The sequence below is a fragment of the Gracilinanus agilis genome, chromosome 4, assembly GCF_016433145.1.
Source record: "Gracilinanus agilis isolate LMUSP501 chromosome 4, AgileGrace, whole genome shotgun sequence".
NCBI lineage: Eukaryota > Metazoa > Chordata > Mammalia > Didelphimorphia > Didelphidae > Gracilinanus > Gracilinanus agilis.
The window spans coordinates 311,682,266-311,703,409 of record NC_058133.1 but is presented as its reverse complement, the minus strand read 5'-3'; the positions used below and the strand labels follow the sequence as shown (position 1 = coordinate 311,703,409).

Below are 21,144 nucleotides of genomic sequence, written 5' to 3'. Positions count from 1 at the left end.
ATAACAGGCTGTCTTGTTTTTTCACAATGCTAATAATTTTACTCAACACCTAATACTGATACATAACCAAAGACAATTACAGAAAGCATTCTAAACCAATATTAATTACAATGGCACTGGCACATTATATCTTTAAGGTTTCAAAATATGGGATAACAATGTTTATGTGAAAGTAAAACTGAGTATTTACAGATTAGAAAATTAATCCTTTAACAATGAAATCCTGAGAAAACAAACCAACATTGTAGTTTGTATGTCTTCTCTCCTAATATCAACAGAAAAAACCCCCCATAAAGTTGGCTGTAAATATAATTTCTAATATAAGAGTTGGTGTGAATAAAAGGAGCATACAACTTATAGTGATGTGTAATATGTTTAAAGGGTAGGCCATGGTCTTTGATCTAACTGATATCCCTAATTAATTGAATGCCTTAGTTTCCTTATCTATAAAATGAACTGGAGAAGTCTTTGCCAAGAAAACCCCCGGGGCAAGGAAGAGGTTGGCATGACTAAAACAACTGAACAACAAAAATTAAGTTATATGGATACGACTCACCTTTCTAATAAATGTTCCCTAAATTAATTATGTTTTATACTGTTGATTGGCTGAAAAAGTAAAATTGGATCCTTTTTTATTTTTAAAAAGAACTATGGCATATTTCTAAAGATGTTATTCTAAAGATTCACTTAGTGATTGTAAATTTGTAAGTTAGTATGTATGTGGTTAAAATAAATTGTACTCCTTGGAGTAAAGCATTCAGTTTACATTCACAAGGACAATTTTTCCTAAATTCTTCATTCAAAATGATATATTTTCTTAAGTTGTCATTGATTTAAATCTAATTTCACAAAAAAAGACCATGTTATGCTTGAGGAACTGAGACAGCAATATATAGGCAGTTAACAAATATTAATCCAAACCCAGCACTTTGAGATCTTGGATTTGACAGATCTTAGTCATAGTCCAGAAATCTTAGTGGGCCACTGGAGGGTGGATACTGAAGGCTTCTATTATTTCAGTTACTAGGGGAAAAATCAGACCTACATCCAAAATCTTTATTAGATACTATTCATTTAAGTAAATGAAATTCTAAAATCTCCAAAAAGGTCATATAGTATAGTCTAATCTGTCTTAGAGAAGGTGACATCCTGAATTAACTGATAAAGAGCAAGGTATGATACAGAGTCTTTTCTTTTGTGAAGTTTCATAACATCTATCTATTTATTTTCTGAACCTCATTCTGAACCTCATAATTTTCAGGTATAAGAGCCAAAAGGACAATAACATTTTTTTTTTAAACCCTTACCTTCCGTCTTGGAGTCAATACTGTGTATTGGCTCCAAGGCAGAAGAGTGGTAAGGGTAGGCAATGGGGGTCAAGTGACTTGCCCAGGGTCACACAGCTGGGAAGTGTCTGAGGCCGGATTTGAACCTAGGACCTCGTGTCTCTAGGCCTGGCTCTCAATCCACTGAGCTACCCAGCTGCCCCCGACAATAACATTTTTAACAAAGGGACAATCCGGGGAAAATATGCATCTCTCTTAAATATCCAGGAATAAATAGCCAAAATGTCAACATGTATGCCATCTATGGATATCTTCATTGTTGCTGTTGTTTTTTTAAGGGAGAAGGAGTTTGGGATTTGGTTCTGTATTTTATCTGTATAAGAAACTTCCAGAGTGGAAACTCCCTTCACAGATACACTTCAGAAAATCAACTATAACTTTTTCAAAGTTTCAAAGTTTTCAAAGAACTCTCTAGGACTAGGTAAAAGTAGATTAATTTCATGAGTTTCAATAATTATCAGTCAAAGAACACAAGTTGAATCCTATTTTTAAAAACTGGACTGTAGTTATATAAATATAGAACTTTTATTATTATATACTATTATTTTTATTTTAAAAATTTACGTACAGAAAGAATTTTTCAATATTAAAGAAAACAAACTGTGAAAAGCTAACAAATGTATATATATATGTTTGTGTGTGTGCATATACATATATACATAAGCATCACAGAAACTTTTAAATGTCTCTTTTATTGACTTAGGCTGATTTGTTTTTCCTTAAATATTTTGAGAGCCTCCTGCTTTTCTTAAGGTTATGTTTTTATAGATAACATAAACATGGGACACTTCTTTTATTTTATTTTATTTTTTTTAAACCCTTAACTTCTGTGTATTGGCTCCTTGGTGGAAGAGTGGTAAGGGTGGGCAATGGGGGTCAAGTGACTTGCCCAGGGTCACACAGCTGGGAAGTGTCTGAGGCCAGATTTGAACCTTGGACCTCCCGTCTCTAGGCCTGACTACCATGGGGCACTTCTAAAAGCAAGTAAATAAAATTGTGTATGGGAAACTGACACGTAACTCTGAAAACTGTTTCTGTGTTTTGGTTTGAATGAGTCCTTCTGAAAATCCTCTTCAGAAACAGACTTTGGCTTAGAAGCAAATTGGACTGACAAGAAAAATACTCTGCTCTCTGTATATGAATCTCCAGAAAGGAATGAGGGAACAGGAGCAAAAGTAAGTGATACATGGGAAATGTAACCCTAAAGTAATGCAGAATTGTTAGAGAAGAGAAACATCTGTTCAGCTATGATCTGCCTAATCTGAGTTGGAAGGGAAACTCATGGGAAAAGCATGAGTGGCATACCTACCATTTTGACTAAGTGTTATGTTGACTAAGTTAGGAAAAGTAGAAGCAAACTTAAATACTACCTGTTGCAATTATTTTGCTTGAAGAAGAAAGAGACACTGTAGGCTATGCATATATTATTAGAAAAAGTATTAGAGGGGGCAGCTGGGTAGCCCAGTGGATTGAGAGCCAGGCCTAGAGACAGGAGGTCCTAGGTTCAAATCTGGTCTCAGATACTTCCCAGCTGTGTGACCCTGGGTAAGTCACTTGACTACCATTGCCCAGCCCTTACCACTATTCTGTCTTGGAACCAATACACAGTATTGATTCCAAGATAGAAGGTAAAGGTTAAAAAAAAAAGAGTGTATTCAATTGAGTATACTTAAATATCAAGGCCAATTTTTTTGTTCCAGGGTAGGAGCCTATGCAAAAATCAGCTATGGAAAACTAAAAGATCCAAAGGCTTGGAATATAAGTGAAAAATATAGTAGGCCTTCACAGAACATCAAATTTTAACAAAAAGTTAAAAATTTAGCCATAAATTTTATTTTTGCCAGAATACTTTATCTTCATCCTGATTAGGTACTACACTTTTTTGGCATGATTTAATTAGAAAAGTTGGTGAAAATAAATATTTGAGATTTACAAAGAAAAATGAAAGTGAAGTAAACTATAATCTTGGTATATTCAAGTGAAAGCTACTGGCATTAGTCTTCTGTGGAAACAGTACCAAAAATACCATTTTGAGATGCGAATTGCCTTAACAGAATACATGGTATATCACCTATTCCATGGGTTCTTTTCTTATTTAATCATTTTGGGAAGAAATACTCAATTCAAATGTTTTACAATTTTCTCTTAGATATACAATTATATGTATTATGAAATCTTTTTTTCATACTAAATATAGATTTTGTAAAAGAGAATGAAATGTTTTTAAGAACTGCACAGACTTTTACATTTTAATTCAAAGTATATCTTTCATTCTGATATAGTAGCCATGTCACAGATGATGTGAAGTGTGACACACTGAAAAGAGTAATAAGTATGAAATATAAAGGTCTGGATTGGACTTTTGCCTCTGATACCTCTGAGATTAGACAAATCACTTCTCTTGGCCTCATTTTCCTCACCTGTAAAGTAAAAGTTGAATTATATAACTTCTATAGTTTTTGCATCCATCAACCCGATAATCAAACAAGTATTTAGGAAACTTCTACCATGTGCGAAACAGAGTATTAAGCCCAGATTAATGCCAGATTAGTCCCTGTGTTTCTCCAAATTCATGGTGCTACTGGGAAAATGACATTAGGGGAAGGTCATACAAATTAAGAATCTATGATCCTCTTCATGGAAAATAGTGGCACTTGCTAAATATTGACATCAAAAATAAAATCACTAGCATGCTAATATTTGGAATTTATTCAATAATAATATATTTTTAGTGAGATAGTGTGGTGTAGTGGATAGAGAATTAATCTTGCCAAAAGGTCCTTGGTTTAAGCCCTATTTCTGACAGAGAGTTGTATTTTCATGGACAAGTCACCTAATCTCTCAGTGCTCTTGACAATTCTTTGAAGTTTCTTCACCCAGGAGTTTCCACACTCAGTTAAGGCAAAGGTCCAGGCTCTATTCTCTATTGAATTTTGTGTTGAACTCAATAACCTGAAACTGAGTCCTAATGTTTGAGGGTCCATGAAATTATATGTATGGATAAGAATCAGTTGTAACCCACCTTAATGAAAAATGAAATTATCAGTTGCAAGTGTGAGATTTAGAAAGTGGAACCTGGAGTCCTGTGACTAAAGTATTATCATACTCTTAGCCTCATGTAATAGAATGTGCTCAGATAATGATTGTGATTGTCCCATAATCACCTTTAATTTCATGAAATTAGTTTCACATTTGAACAGTTCAAAGAAGAGCCAGCGATATATAATATGTATATATGTACACATACATATATACATATACATATGTATATGCACAAGATGACCATGAACATTACCATAGAGCTAAGCCTACCTTTCAGCATCAGATGCATTGCTTTTCCTAGTCTGTTTTTGGTTGCTAGATCTTTCCGACTTTCGAGATTGCCTGTGAAATGAGATGTTAAAAAGTACAAAAAATATGATAAATAAAGCTATAATCATATAATAAAATAATAAAAAGAGACTCACAGATGGAAAATGCTGTGTAGCTCTTCTAAGCAAATAGTTTATGGAATCTATGTTTTCCAATTAAAAAACCATTTAGAAACTGGAAATATGGAAGAGGAGAGCAGTCAAATGGGAACATCTGGAACTAAAAGGAGGAAGGAGGCTCATTTCTACTTCTTAGCTCCATGTGAAAATAGTTGAAGGTGGATTCCTGAATAACCACTTACTTTTTCCATTGACAAGAAGAAAATGAAGTGAGAAAAAGCAATGCTAGGGAAGATGATGGTGATGTGATGTGAAGGTGGATGCATCATTTAAGAATAGTGAGAATAGAGCTTATGTTTTTACACTTTTAAAAAGCCAAATCTACACTGAAAATCAATACATTTTTAGAAGGATTAAGGACAAGGAAAAAAGTCAAACATTCTCCACCAATGTTAAATAAAATGCCTTTTCAAATCTAGTAATGCTTGCTTCCCTTTCGGTCCTCTATATTCCCTATGTTGCTTCAATCAAACAGCTCTTCTGATGTTTTTTTTTTCTTTTTCAAATATCATCCTTGAACTGGTATAGAGGTTATCCAAAATTTAGGAAATTCTGTTTCTCAAAAATTTATAATTCATATCTTAGAATGCCAAATTCATTTTCTTATAGAAATAGTAGGTTAGATTAGGTTGCAAATGTGGACAAATCTTGACCACAAAAGGCTACTTAGCCCTTGATCCAACTGAACTCATAAATGTGTGTGTGTATGTGTGTGTGTGTGTGTGTGTGTGTGTGTGTGTGTGTGTGTACACACAAATATATTTGGAAATGCATTTAGTAAAAATATTTGAAATAGTAACAAATAAATGAAATAAAAACACACGAAGATTAGTTTGATGTTTAGTTCTTGTTTGTTTTTTAAATATTGTGAATGCTAGGGTTTATTCCATTTCTATTCTCTTTTTCAGCATGCTGGTCAGCACATTTCCCCCAACCTCAGTTCTAGAACATCCTGCCCTACCAACTGTGTTCTACTCTTACTTTTTACTATATTACAGTCTTTCTGCCCTCGTTAATCTAACACAGCACGGGTAAATTCTATCACTGTACTCAGCTATTTCTTGTTATCTAAGAGTAGGGAGCCATGGAGGAATGAGATGCTAGAGCAAAACACATTTAGTACCTGAAATTGGTGGCCACTTGCCTCTAAAGTGTAGGTTGCTGAGAAGTATTAGCTGCTCTGGGCAGTCACAGGCTAATAATGCATTGCTGATAATTCATTATTACTGGAAGAGCTGAGGTGGGGAGCAATCCAACTCTGCCTTATGCCTGGCTTTATCATAGAATTTCCTTCAAAGTAACATTAACTCATATTTTTATAATCCTTTACGAAGTCCTTTAGTGATATCATTTGATCTTTTACAACAATTCTGGTACATAAATAATATTTCTACTCACATTTTACAGAAGAGGAAAGTAAGACTCAGAAAGGTTAAATAATGTGCCTGAGGCCTGATCAAGGACTTGAAAACAGGTTCTCTTGATTCCAAGTCCAGTACTCTAATCACTATGCCATCTTGTTTTTCCTAGATTCTGGTCCTGAAAGCACCAGGAAAGAGGATGCCAAGTGGTCAGAATTCACAGAGGGATGAAGACTCCTGACTGCTTGACAATGTACCTCAACAATCCATCAAAGTGATGAATTAACCTTTTCACTGCTCAATTAAAAGAAAGTTTTATACTGTTCCTTTTCATTAGCTTCCTTCCAGTTAATTACATAGTGACATGATTGATTAATTAATATACATGTTTTTGTGTTTAAAAGTTCTTAAATCAAGACTAAGCATCTTGGTAATTATCTATATAAACTTCTACTTGTTCTAGAATGGGCATGAAAACTTGAAACTTTCTTTTCCTGAGGACATAAAGACCTTAACAAAACAGATGTCATTTTAAAAATTCTTTCCATTTTCTCAATGCAACTCTCAAAGGCTGAAAATGATGAATGATTGACTTAAATTTGATAGTTCCTTGTCCAGTGATTATCTTAATTTTGATGAGTGCTTACCTCTACTTTGACAATTCTCTGCTAAATGAATTTAAAAAAAACCAGCAAATTCCCCAAAGAAAAAAAAGTTCCATCAATTTGCATTGCAGTTTTTTTATATTGTCTGTTTTTGTAAGCTTCAGATTCTTGGGCTGGGTTCAGTAAAAAAAGTTTAGCCTAATGATATTAATAATAATAACAATGTCATCGAGTTACTCAGAGTAGAACTATTGTAAAAATAAAAATGGCAAGCTGCCTAGGAGGAAAGTAAAGGTTCAAATTGATTCAAGATACTTTTGATAGATGTTATTCAAAAGTATCTTCAGGGGCAGCTGGGTAGCTCAATGGATTGAGAGTCAGGCCTAGAGATGGGAGGTCCTAGATTCAGGTCTGGCCTCAGACTCTTGCCAGCTATGTGACCCTGGGTAAGTCACTTGACCTCCATTGCCCACCCTTACCACTCTTCCACCTAGGAGCCAATACACAGAAGTTAAGGGTTTAAAAAAAAGTATCTTCAGTGGTAAATGAAATGAAGCTCTAAGATGAACTTCCCTTCAGGACCAGGCACAAGGAACATTAAAGAGACTCTTGTTAGAGAAAATTTAATTCATATATAAAGGATTTCTAATTCTAAGGGATTTTAACTCCACCCAAATAAACTCCCAGGTTAAACAAGGAACAACTTCTCCTGTGGTTCACAGGCTATGCTAATCCTCTCTGATCTAACTAAAAAATTTTATACTATTCAAACTAAAACTACCACTATAATTCTTAACTTTGCCTTTAAGTTAAAAAGATAACCAAGGCTAGCTAATTGGGTCTCAATACGAATCAGTTTAGGACTCTGAGTCTTAATAGACTCAAAGTTCAAACCAAAGACCAGGTTTTCTTTGGTCTTTTCTGAGTTTAACTGACCTATACACGGTAATAGATAAATTAATCGTGTTTCCCAAGTAGAAAAGAAAACACTCCACTCTTTCAAGCCTTTCACTCAGACGGAGATGGAGAGAGGCAAAGATGTTACCTTCTCCAGCCCTGCAAGAGAAAAGAATCTGTGTGTGGCTCTGTCAACTGCTAGAAGCCAAGTTCCTAAATGCCACACCCAGAGAGTGAACCTGTCATAGAATAATGATTACAACTTCCAATAGTTGAAATTAACACTCAGCTCTATTAGAAACTCCAATTCTTCCTCAAACCAGCTTCTCTACTTCTTATCTCTATACTAATAAAACAAATACTTATTTTCTAATATCATCCTTATACTATCTTGAACCTAAAGAGATTATCTGTTTTGTTTTTAGCTTTAGATTGGTAGGTGAAGGTCTAAAAAGCACAAGAAATAAGACTTTTCTTAGCTCTATAAATTTTCTATTGCATAGACACACTGTAGATCAAGGGCTGGTAACATATGGCTCTTTCTGCAGGAGCCATAAAGTCAATTTTTTTTCAGGTGCTGTTACAGGAGTGCGCACTGTGAGCACTGTACGGCTCTCATGAAATTACATTTTTAAAAAATGTGGTGTTTATGCTCTCACGGCCAAAAAGGTTGCCGACCCCTGCTGTAAATAAATAAGATTTTAAATTAGCAAAACTTTTAGAATTTGCTAAAATATGTAGTAGACTTAAGTCATAAAGATGTGTCACATTAGAATTATTTCTATCGGGAATAGTTTCAAAGTTAGACTTCTGACTTGTATAAACTGGCATCATTAGTAAACACACTGGGATACTGAAGCAAGGTAGATTCAGATCACTAGAGCTGATTGTTAAAATTTCAGTTTGAGCATTTACCTTGAAAATCAGTTAACATGATTTTTACCTCCTTAATTTTAAAAAAAAGTGGCGACACTGTTAATAATGCAAATAAAACTGAAAAGCATATTGGACCTCATTTATTTACTACCAGTCATGACCAGCACGTCTCTTTTTACATACAATGTCTAAAATTTGTAGGGAGTAAACTAAGAGGGAGAGTGGATACTGAACCAGCCTTGGCTATCAGGAAGACAAGGCTCAAGTTCTGATACATTATGACTAAATGACGCTGGGCAAGTCACTTGACCTCTTAATGTAACCAGATAATTCTCTAAGCCATTTAATTATAAAAAGTTACTGATTTACCAAGACAGATGGACTTTCCTTACTGGAACTTCTTTGTACCAAAGAAATCACAAATCTTTCACCAAAAGGGGAAAAAAGAGTAAAATTTACCAAAGGCATCATTGCTATGAGCATTGTCTACAAGAAAGCATACTGTCAAAGAGTTCAAGGAGGTAATCCTGACTACAGAATTAATATTTCTCTCAAAGTGGACTATTTTAGAAATGTCTACCATAATCCTCTTTATATGTGGCATTTGAAGAAAGTGTCATAAACTTAAGCAAACAAAGAATGAGGTGCAAAGATATTTCCTACATATGAAATAAGGGGCATGAAAAAAAGACGAATAACCTAGAATTCAGAGATGAGTTGTCGATGTGGAAGTCTTCATTTGGTTGAGATTGTGACACAAATTGGAATTTAGTGTCTGTTCAAAGACCATTTGAAATAAAACTGAAAGTTTTGAGTTTAGTTTGCTGAGAAAATGAATAATCCTTAGAACTGTTACCAAAAGGAACACTGCTTTAAAAAGAAGTAAATGGCCAGGCAGAACTTATGATTCTGGTTTGATTGAATTTATTAAAAAATGTTGAGGGGCAACATGGCATAATAGATACAGGGTTAATCTTGAAGTTAGCAGGACTTTGATTCAAGCCCTGTTTCTGAGGGAAAATAATAGTTATATAGCCAAGTCATTTAAATTGTAAGTGTTCCAGGTCACCCGTTAAGATGACAAATTATAGATGAGTTGTTGATATAGTATATTAAGAAAAGGGGAAAATTTATTAAGCTACTATGTGCATTAAGTACAGTTAGGTGGTACAGTAGATAGAGTACTAGGCCTAGAGTCAGGAAGACATCTTCCTGGGCTCAAAGCAGGCGTCAGACACTTACTAGCTACATGACCCTGGTCAAGTCACTTAAACCCTTTTGCCTCTGTTTTATCATCTATAAAATTAGCTGAATAAGTAAATGGCAAACCACTCTATTATTTTTGCCAAGAAAACCTCAATTAGGGTGAAAAAGAGTCAGACAGGACTGAAAAATGGCTGAACAACAAATATGCTTAGAATATAATCCTTACAATACCCTGGGAAATAGGTACTATTTATTATTTCTATTTTATAGTCGAGGAAATTAAGGTAGATAGTGGTTAAAATGACTTAGATAGAATCACACACCAAATCAGTGTCTCAGATCAGATTTGAATGTCTCTTCCTGACTCCAGACCCAGCAATCTATCTACTGTGCTGCCTTACTTCATCTACTATAACATGAAGAGTTGCTTACACTGGTAAAATCACAGAACTATATATGTTTATATATATATATGTATATATATGCATGTTAAAATTTTGTTTATAATAATCATTATTGCTACTGGTGAAAATTGAAGTTTAGTGTTAGAAGTCATCTTAAAGAGTAATTAGGCTAAATCTTTTATTCTACAGGTTAGGAAAAAGGCTGAAGAAAATACATTCCCTATTCCCTGCCTGCCAATTTACATATATCTTCATATAAGGGCTCTCTGATTATGATGTTACATAATATCTGAGTTAATAAATTAAATAAAATCTTTCAATCAAAGAGATTCAAATTACCTAAGGGACTTATATGTTCTTAACAGGGCAAGATGAATTAAATATTTTATCTGGAGCACTTTTGCTATTGTAAGGCTCAATCTATGTAGAAGAAACAAAAGAAAGACTATAGTTCACATGAAGGAAATTACATCTTATGTCTGTTACTAACTGGAAAATCTTGGTTAAAGTAGTTTAGTTTTTTTATTTTTTCAGACAGTAAATGTGGAATTAGAAAAACTAAACTCATCCCTCTTCCAGCACTAAAAGCTTTGGTATTGTTGATAAGTTGTTTTTCAGTTTAGACTGACTCTTTGTGACTTCATTTGAAGTTTTCTTCACAAAGTTACTAGAATGGATTACAAGGCAAGCTCATAGGAAACTGAAGCAAATGGGGTGAAATGATTTACTCTGGGTCGAACAGTAAATCTGAGGCCAGATTTGAATGCAGGAAGATGAGTGAATCTTTCTGATTCCAGGCCCAGCTCTCTATCCACTGTGTCACTTAGCTGCTCCTTAGAATCTATCTGTTTGATGGTAGATAACGCATTTAGCCTCCCTGGGGCTCTGAGGTCCTTTGCAGCTCCAGAGTTTTATTCTACGATTCTATTTTGTGGATGAGAAGATGTGAATTGTTGGAGAATATTGTTTATAGGAGTCTTTCTCTTTCCTTCTTATGACTTAGTAAAAATGCCTTTTATATTTGGAATATGACTTTGTTAAATTAGGAAAGTAGGCAGCAGGATAAGAAATTATTGACCTTTTTCCTTTTATTTTTTCTTGAAGAATAGATCAAAATAAAGTTAAAGAGTTTTTCCAAGTTTTCAGTATCCACCCCTCTTTCAGATATCTTGAGAATGATTCCTTCACCACCCTCAAAATTATGTTACTCTCTGCATTGACCATCTCTGTATGTACACTTGATTCAGTCCAACTGTTTTCATCTTTATTTCCTCTAGTCCCATTTCTACTTGTTCACAGAATACTTCAAGGCCTGTGATGTTAGATTTCAAATGTTGTTCCTTAAATGTCAATGATGGAAAAAAAGTTTTCTATATAATATTTACAGATCTTTTCTATATCATTTGTTTGTCCCATTTCCAACCCTACATGTTCTTAAGACTGGATGGCTAATTTGAGTTACTTTATTGAGCTTTCTTTCAAAATTATTTTCCTCCTTCAGTGCCCAAAGGCTCTCTTTTGACAAAATTCTTTTCCATGATAATATTAAAAAATGGAAAAGACATTTTATATAACTGATGAGTTCTCTAATTACTAATTTGCAGAAGACATCACGTTGGAATTAATGTACAATTCAAGGCCTCCAAAATGATATCTGATATCGAAAAAGTTTGATCTACCTAGATACATAGGGAAAAAAAGAAAAAGGATGAAGAAGTCCTACTGTACAATTTACAGTTTATTGTGTGTAGTTGGAAGGACAATATATAAAGTAAAAATATTAAATGAATGACTTGAGCATGATGGAATACCTCTTGTGAGGATTTAGAGGACAAGTATAAGAGTCACAAAGAATGAGAAGGCAGAGATGAAATGTAACCTGTACCCTGAGAGAAAGATTCTACATTAATGAGTAAACAAATACCTTTAAGCAACAATTGTACTGTTTCTTATTTTAAATACCCGTTTGGTTCTTACCAATAGGCAAAGCATGTTTTATTTGGCTATAGATACATAGCTAAGATAACACAAAGAGAACTGGATTAGGTAGGAGAACACTGATTCTAGTTCCAGCACTCACATTATGAGTTTGAATAACCTCTGGTTCCTTTCTGGGACTTAATTTCCTCATATGTGAAGTGGGGTGTTGAGGATAATTGCCCTCCTACCCCAGAGAGTTATTATGAAGATCAATGGAAATAATGTAGATGAAGTAATTTTGAAAAGTTTAAAGGCTTTAAACCATAATAAATTATTAAAAGTAAATCATCTTAATGACCATCAAATTTACAACTTCCCTAATTAATCATAAATTTATCCACAAAGACATAATTGCTATCTGGTCTTCCTTTTGAATTTCTTTACCTTCTTTTATTAATATTTGCTATTTATTTGTTTTAAATGTGAAAATTTAATTTGATCTTATTTGCAAACTATAACTTTTTATTTTTTAAATAAATAATTGATTACTTATCAATTGCATGAATGTATTTTACAAACTAATGATAATTTATAAATAGAACAAGTCTATTAATGAATCATCATATTTATTCTATACAATTAAAATAATAGCTGAAAACATTCAAATATTAAGTTTAGGAAATTATGCTAGACAATAGAAATGTAGACATTTCTATTCCTATAAGATGGAACCCAAAATCTATCATAAAATATTTCTTTTTTATTGAAACTAAAATCTGATAAACTACCTTTGTGTTATTGCTGGTCTAACACTTAGGTGGCCTAAATTATCTTGTTTGGAAATGCAGGACTCCAACATCTGAGTCCTTCATAATTTGGGGAACATGAAATTGGATTTGGACATAATGGATTGAAACAGAAAGATGGTCACACGCAATGAAGATGGACACATGCAATCAAGAGCAATCTAACCCTATGCATATATAGATGGTCATTGAATCACGGTTAACAATTCTGATGTCTTTACAGAGATGCTTTTCTTTCATGCAGATTAAGGATATATTTTTTTGAAAAGCAGTGGTATCTGCAGACAAAGAATGTTGAAAGATAGGAGAAACAGTGTACATGGTGATAATTTTGCATAATAACTATGACTTACTATAATTTTCCTTAATAACAACGAGAGTATCTGTATGAGAGCCAACAGTTTCTTTCCTTGGAATAGAAATGTTGACTTATGTGATTCAACGAAGTCCAAAGATCCTACTTTGTTTTCACTGATGAGAGAGAATTTAGTCACATAAAATCACTGAAAAGAGCTCATTCCTTTGCCTCTCTATGCTAAGCTCATGAGTTTGGCATCTAATTGAACAGTGGGCTTAATTAATTGACACATATAATAAATTCCACTCAAATAGACCCTGGTAAACAGAATTTTTGCTATGTGAACTCACTTATTACTCTTAAGCACCAAATAAACAATCTAACTCTAACTCCTTCCACCAGGCTCTCCAATTTTTTAGAGCCTAAGCATTGCCAGCATATAGTTGTATTTGCATAAAAATATTTTGTCCTGGATAGTTTAAAATATTTTAAATGTAAGCAAATAGGTCCTCCCATATTTATTAAGCACTTGACATGTGCAAAGCACTAAAGTGAATAGTTAAAAATAAAACTTAACATCAGCATATTATATGCATTTTCTTTTAGAATATTCTTATACTTAACAGTTTAATCACTGTACATTATCATGGTTCAGGGAAAATAAAGAGAGATCATCAAGGAAGGATTTCCCCAAAGTATATAATACTAATGAAAGTTCTCATAGTTCTATTCATATATTTTTTAAAAGTCCATTTTAAGCACTGTAACTAGGCCCGCATTTTGTTCTTAGGCAGAAGTACAATTGGAGTACTCATGAAGTACAGCATCTTTAAGGAATTTAAAGAAAGCTATTTGCACAGTGAATCTTTGTTCCAAGAACATCAAGTCCTCATCTGAGTAAATTATAGCATATTAAAAATAGCAATCATGCCAAATGGACATTGTCACTGAAATAGTAAAATTAAAAAGCAAGCCTTCATCTTGCAAATTCATGCCCCTTCCTTATTTCCTCCCTTCTCCCGGCCTCTCCCCCCTCAGAGTATGTTTGCCAAATATCTAGGATTAACTTCAAGGTCAGAAATGTCTACCTTATTTGTATCATTGCCTAAGAAAACTTCAGAGCTGGCTAAGAAAGAGATGTTTGCAAGAGTATTTTTCAAAATGTTTCAAAAATACTAATTAATTAAAGAAAACAAAATTGAATGTTTCAAATTCACAATGTGAATTTTTATAGCAAAATATTATTTGAGCTGTTATGATCCATTTATCTTTCATATATATCCTACCTCAATGTCTGAAGATAAACTTTAATGTGTATAAAAAAATAAAATTATATTCCAAGTAACCAAAACAAGAGTTAGTTATTAAATAGTGGATATAGATCAGTCCTCGAAGTCAAGAACATCTGAGTTCAAGCCCTATCTTTCACCCTTACTTTGTGAATGTGGGCAAATAATTTAATCTCTCAGTGCCAACAGGCAACTTGCAAAGGCAAGTTTTAGCAGGTTCAATCAACTAATAATTTAATAACTAATATATAAATATATAAATACGCACAGAGACACATACATATATGTGCATATGTGTACTTATGTATGGACATATTCTTTAAACTTTGCAATATTCCTTTCAAATATTATTTCATTTTATTCTTAAACTAGGCCTAAAAGGTAGGAGCTATTATTTTTCCATTTAAAAGATGTGAAAACTAAGGCAAAGAAGTTAAATGACTTGTCCAGGAGAACAGTTTCTAAGGAAGGAGTTGAATGTAGATCTTCTTGACTTCAAGTACAAATCTCTTATCTACTGTACCATCAAGTTGCTGTCAATTAAAAGGAAACTTGAAAAAAGAGGTCCAGAAACACACTCTATATATCTCTTCTTTGCAGATTATTCAGTGCTCGAATGCCGAATGCATTTGTGATCTTATCAGTTGGGAACTTCTCACTGATGATACTAATCAAGTGCTGTTGAATTTCTGTCCACATCCTCTTATGTATTCATCCAATGTACTGGAGGGCTCTCTCATATTGCTAGGGAACTCGGACGGTCCAGCAGTCATCTCTTACTGTCACCACATAGCTAGCCCAGCCTTTCCAATCATACAGTTCACTCGGGACATTTCTTTTTCCTGTTCTTTAGAGTTACTTATTGAAAATACATTTGAAGATGGTGATATTCTGACTTAACTGCCAGAAATTTCCAGAAATACTCGAAAAAATATTAATGCTTAAAAGACAGGCTGTTGTTTCATTGGAAGTTTGAAGTCAGTAAATGAACTTTGCAATTTTCTGAAAGTAATCTAGATCACTCTCTTCCCTTTCACTTCTATCCCTCTTTACTGTCCATTGATGATGTCTGTCCCAGAAAGAATGCTCAAGGGGCATGCTGAAATTGGGGTAGAGGACATTATCAATACATTTTTTCCTGTATGGATGGGGAGGCCAAAAGTCTTTGAATGTTTCTGGATCTCTTCCAGGAACCACTGTAATATATTGGGAATTAACACAATCTGTACAATGTCATTCGTGAATATGAACATCTACAAGACCTCACCAATAACAGGGAGTCTTTTAACTTGGACTCTATGCTAGATCTCCTCCAGAGTAGTTTTGGTAAGCATACATTTCTTTGTTTTGTGCTTCACCTGAAGCCTTATTAAAAAAATGATTATTGAACAAAACTATTTCAGTTATATCTTTCAAGAAATCTGAAATGATTTTAATACTCTGATGATTTTAATAACAGAAGCATATTGTTTTAAAATATTCTACAAAACAGCATTTTCTTTTACTGAAATGGCTTAATCAACAAAAGATAAGTACAATGAGATCTTTGATTCCAATATCTTCCATTACGTTGTAAAACAGTAAAGAAAACGTCCATTGCTACATACCATTCTGTATATTGTTAGTTGTTCCCTAAAAAAACCTTACAGTGAGGATGCCCTGGATTTTTGTATAGATGACTAAAAAAAAAATTTGTGTATATGAGAGTATAGGGACTTATGATAGCAGTACTGATGTTCTCCTGGTGATTTTTTTAGTATTAATATAATCTAATTTATATTATACTATTGACCAGCTAAAGGATGAGGGAGAACATCTGTTGCACAATATTTCAGAAAACAATTGTTGAAAATTATTTCTATGTGTAATTAGAAAAAGTGGAAAGTTAAAAAAATAGTATTGATGTAATCTGAGCTTTTTCAATCACTTTGATATGTTCTTTATGGTTTCCTCAATACCCAGATAATCATATCATGACTAGAAAGTATCTTCTGGGCTCTTTTGATATTTCTGTTGTGACGACTTATATCATTTGAACTTTTGGATAAAATTATAATAATTGGTGTCAATTGTATTCTGTTTAACATGCTCCATAAATTTTTTATATCTTATTTAATATTTGCAGTTACCCATATTCAGAGAAGCTGCTGGATATTAGATTCAAATTACAACTGTGTGACCTTGGGCAAGTGACAATCTTTTGAAATTATATCCTCATAGTTAAAATGATAGTTTTAGATCAAATCATATACTTCTAAGGTACTTTCCTCCTCATAATGTGTCATTCCATTGTTTTGAGAAGCTTTCGTAACCTTGAGTGGCTTAATTCTTTTCAGAGGTAATGCTTTTTTGCTTTGGTGATAACCAGTAAACTGTCTATAAAGAAGATTATAACCTGTTAACACCAGTGCCTCAAGATGTACTCTCTTCTCACCTTTGCCTCACAGAATTTCTCTTTCCTTTCAAAACATACTTCAAATGTGACTTTGATGTGAATCCTCTCCTAATTCCTTCATTTGCTAGTCCCCACCTCCCTAACTACCTTTTATTTAGCTACATTATACTTATTTTCTTCATGTACATATTATAGTTATTTATTCTATATCCTCATATATACACACATTTGTATACAGATATATGCATGTGTGTATACATATGTGTATGCATATGCATACACAAATATGTGAATCCTCATTGTTTCCCTCATTAAAATGTAAGATCTTTGCGAAAAGGGATTATTTTATTATATTTTCCCATAGAACCTAGCAGAATTCTTCCTTCATATACTTAATGGGAAAAGGAAGGAGCTAAGTATTTATAAAGTGTCTATTCTGTTTTACTAATTGTGCTATGTGGTTTTGGGGAATATTATTTCATTTGATCTTCAAAACATCCCTGGGGTTTTATTTCCATTTTGCAGTTGAGATAACTGAGGCAAACAGATAAAATGACTTGCCCAGAACCATTCATCTAGTAAATGTCTGAGGTTAGATTTGAACTCCAGCCTTTTTGACTCAAAGTTTGGCATGCTATTCCTATCACCTGTGTTTGTGGATTGATTGATTAATAGTAGAAATTTCCATATATAGGTTAAATTTTTTGAAACATTTTCTCAAGAAAACTTTTTCAAGGGGAAAAGAAAAGGTTGAATGTTTTTAAATATTTGAAGACTATTTAACCCAAAGTGTCAAAGTATCTTAAGTTATAAGTTCCTTCATAGAGTGAAAGATGATAAAATTAATTTTGAGCATTTACTAATGGGCATTTTAAGTAAGCAGGTGGGTACAATGGAGTTTTAAAAAATTAATCTTTGTTGGCCTTTCTCCATTTAGGGGAAAAATATATCAGCATCTCTTTTCTCCCCCCAACCCCCATATACATGCCTTAGCTTTTCTTATTGGTATCTCAAAGGAAAGCTTACTGATAACTGAATTCCCCCAAATCACAGAAACACAAAATAATGAATCATAATTTTTGGGAGGAAATATGTAGTCAAATGTGTTCCTAAATTAAATTTAGTTAAAGGTTTCAATAAAATCTAACTTTTGAAATCTATTTTTAAAAGTTGAATTAATTTTTGCTGATACTAAAAAGAAAAAAAAATCAACCACATAAGACAAATTATCAGCAATATTTAACTCAATACATATTAAAACTAGTATAACAGATCCAAAAATGTATTGGAAAAAAGGTAACACAATTGAGTCTGGAAACAATGGAACATGTGACCTATGAGCATCAAAATATTAAGTGAATGGAGAGACTGGCATTATTTGATCAAACCAAGTTTGCCAGCAAAACTGACCCTGTATAATGCTTGGCTTAAAAAATGAAAATATGAAATATGTTACTTCTAATTGTTGAATGGTATGTGCCACGGAGCCTTTTTCTTTCCCATGCCAGAAATCATCAGCAATAATTCTGAGAAATGAGACAATTGAGTTCTTCTCTGTCTGAGAATAAAAGAAACAGGCTCTGCAGCAGAAATCAAGGAATTATAAAGCACCTGAGGACATGCATGAATGGTTTTAAAAGACTGTATTAAGATTGAAATTATTATTAAATATTTTGCCAAAAGATGAAAATCAAAACATGGTTTATTTGGTAGCATTGCATTCTGAATAGTGCCTCTGAATGTTCACCAGGATTAATCTCTGTAAGCATTCCTTGGTGCTGTATAATAATAATAATGGGAAGCAATCAGGGATGGAATCACAAGGATTTTTTTGAGCTCCTGGCAGTAAGCATGTAATGAATGTATTTTCAGTATATTCAAATTGGTGGCATAAAAAAATTTTAGGTTACTTTGCCATTAGGAGGAATTGACTAGTACCTGTCATCCTCAGGAGATGCATGCTGGATTTGAATCCTGGGACTAGTAGGTCTTCGCCTATCTAGAGAGGGGGACCATCTACCCCTGTTTGTCCAATGAACAAGACAGGAAAAAACAGTACATTTAGTATTTTCTCAAAGTAAAAGATATATGGAATATATGGAAAAATGGATACTGGAAAAGTATCGTCAAAAGGCAAAATGCTTTTTCTTTGCTTCATAATTATCCTTTTTAAAGACATGTGTTCTAAGACGGATGCAACATTTTAAATAAAGTAATCATTACATAATACAATAAGAGGAACTAAGATCTACAAATTATTTCATATTTAAAATGTAAATGTTCCAAAAGTTTCACTGGTGAAAAATCTGAATATAATTTAAAATGTTTATTCTTGGTTGTTTTTCTTTTGCTCATATTGATTTTTAAAAGAAATTCAGTATAGAGGTTAAACATCAAAATTATACATTAGAACAATTTAAAAAACAATATTTTTATTCACTCCAACTCTTATATGGCAGAATGAGATCTTTTGTCTGAAATAAACTAGTGACCCATATACTTTGAAGAATCAACATATTATAAAAGATGGATTAGGACTTGAGTAATGTGGCACCCAACACAATGTAGAAGTTCTTTGTGTTTCTATTCTATAGAGCATTTTATTTTTCTAAAACTTAGATTAAAATTTCATATATACACACATTTTTGTGAAACTTAGTGGATTAGATGATGGTGGAAAGATACCTAAGCTGAAAATCAGAATATTTGATTTTCATTCTGGTTTTTCCAGTAACTAACTCTGTGATTTTACTCTTAGTTTTCTTCACTTGAATCAAGAATATAGGAAAGAAGATTGTCTCTAGTGTTAGGCTCTTTACAGTGAGATCCCATTTAGACCACTTGCCAACTCTGTGGCTTCAGAAAAGTCATTTTACTTCTCTGCCATTAGTTGCCACATTTGTAAAATAAAGAGGCTGGCCTGGATACTCCCAATGTACTTTAGAGTAATCAATATAATTTCTATGGCAATGAAAAAAACCAATTTGGTAACATGACTAAGAATATAAAAGACTATAAACTATTTAGAAATATTAGAAATTATTAATGATTTTCTTTTCTACATGCAACTGATATTATGGGACATGCAGCTTTGACAGTCACTTAGGAACCTGGGGTATCAGCCACATAATGAGGGAGGGTTTTTGTTTGCTTACTAAATTGTATGATCTTGGAGAAAGTCAAATACACAATCTGGTCCTAAGTTTCCTCAAATGTAATTTGAAAAGACATAAACTAGAGGATTACAGGAGAATGGAAGTTCCTTGAGCTCAAGGATCATTCATTTTTGTCATTTTATCCTCAATGATTATTCTAATACCTGGCACCCAGTGGGTTCTTAATAAATATCTACTGGATTGGAAAAAAAGTTAATGATAATAATGACAATAGAGCAGAATGAACTATTAAATTCAATATATGCTAATGTTATTTAAACTCTTCAATAGTTATGTATTGTAGACTTATAGTCTTTTAAACTGAAACATGAAGTCAAATTCCATACTGCAATATAAACTAGGAATGAAACATCATTGCCATAATTATATACACCCGTTATATCTAGTGATGTTTCTCTCATTAAGATATATCTCAAATGTTGCATGAGTTGAAGTATGGCCTAAAATAGCATTTTAATTTATGTGGAAATCTTATCAACATTTTATTATATCAACAAGATCATTTAAATTGACGTCATCATGAATAAACTTGCTTCTTGAGGCAAAATTCCAGCCCATGTATTGTTCAAAGAAAGAAAGCAAGAAAGTTCCATGATTATGGAAAATGAAGAGCTAGGAGGAGAATCTGAGCATTTGGAAAAATCTTTGGGATGCATGATGTTAAAAGGTAATTTTTCTAACACAAGGATTGAATTAAGCATAATAAATGCTGTTGTGTACTCAAAGTCCTTCAATATGCTGATATGCATGCAATTAGTCAGTGATTTGCTTCATTTTTTTCTTATATGTTGAATACACTGAGAGAATGCAAAACTTTTAATAATTTTTATGCATTAAAAAGTTGCCATCTATTTAAAAATTAAAATGTCAAAATGTCAAAAAAGATCTAAAACTATGTGAATGAAGTACATTTTATTATATTTCCATATTTATACTTAGCAAAACTGAAATGATCATATTTAAGAATTAGCATCTGCTTTTTAGAACTTTAAAATTTTTATTCTCTTCTATTTAGCTCATATACCAGAAAAACATTGAAACTATTGTGGTGTGGTGATTCTTTTTTTCTTTTGT

At 33.0% G+C, this 21,144-nt stretch overlaps 1 protein-coding gene across 1 annotated transcript in view; it reads right to left on the bottom strand.

The window, feature by feature from the left end:
* RIMS1 (regulating synaptic membrane exocytosis 1) overlaps positions 1-21,144 on the bottom strand; it is a 225,974-nt gene that overhangs the window by 141,736 nt on the left and 63,094 nt on the right. Inside the window, exon 16 of the mRNA XM_044675361.1 lies at positions 4,659-4,730. Within this exon, the coding sequence (XP_044531296.1) occupies positions 4,659-4,730 (72 nt within the window). The remainder of the gene's footprint in view (positions 1-4,658; positions 4,731-21,144) is intronic.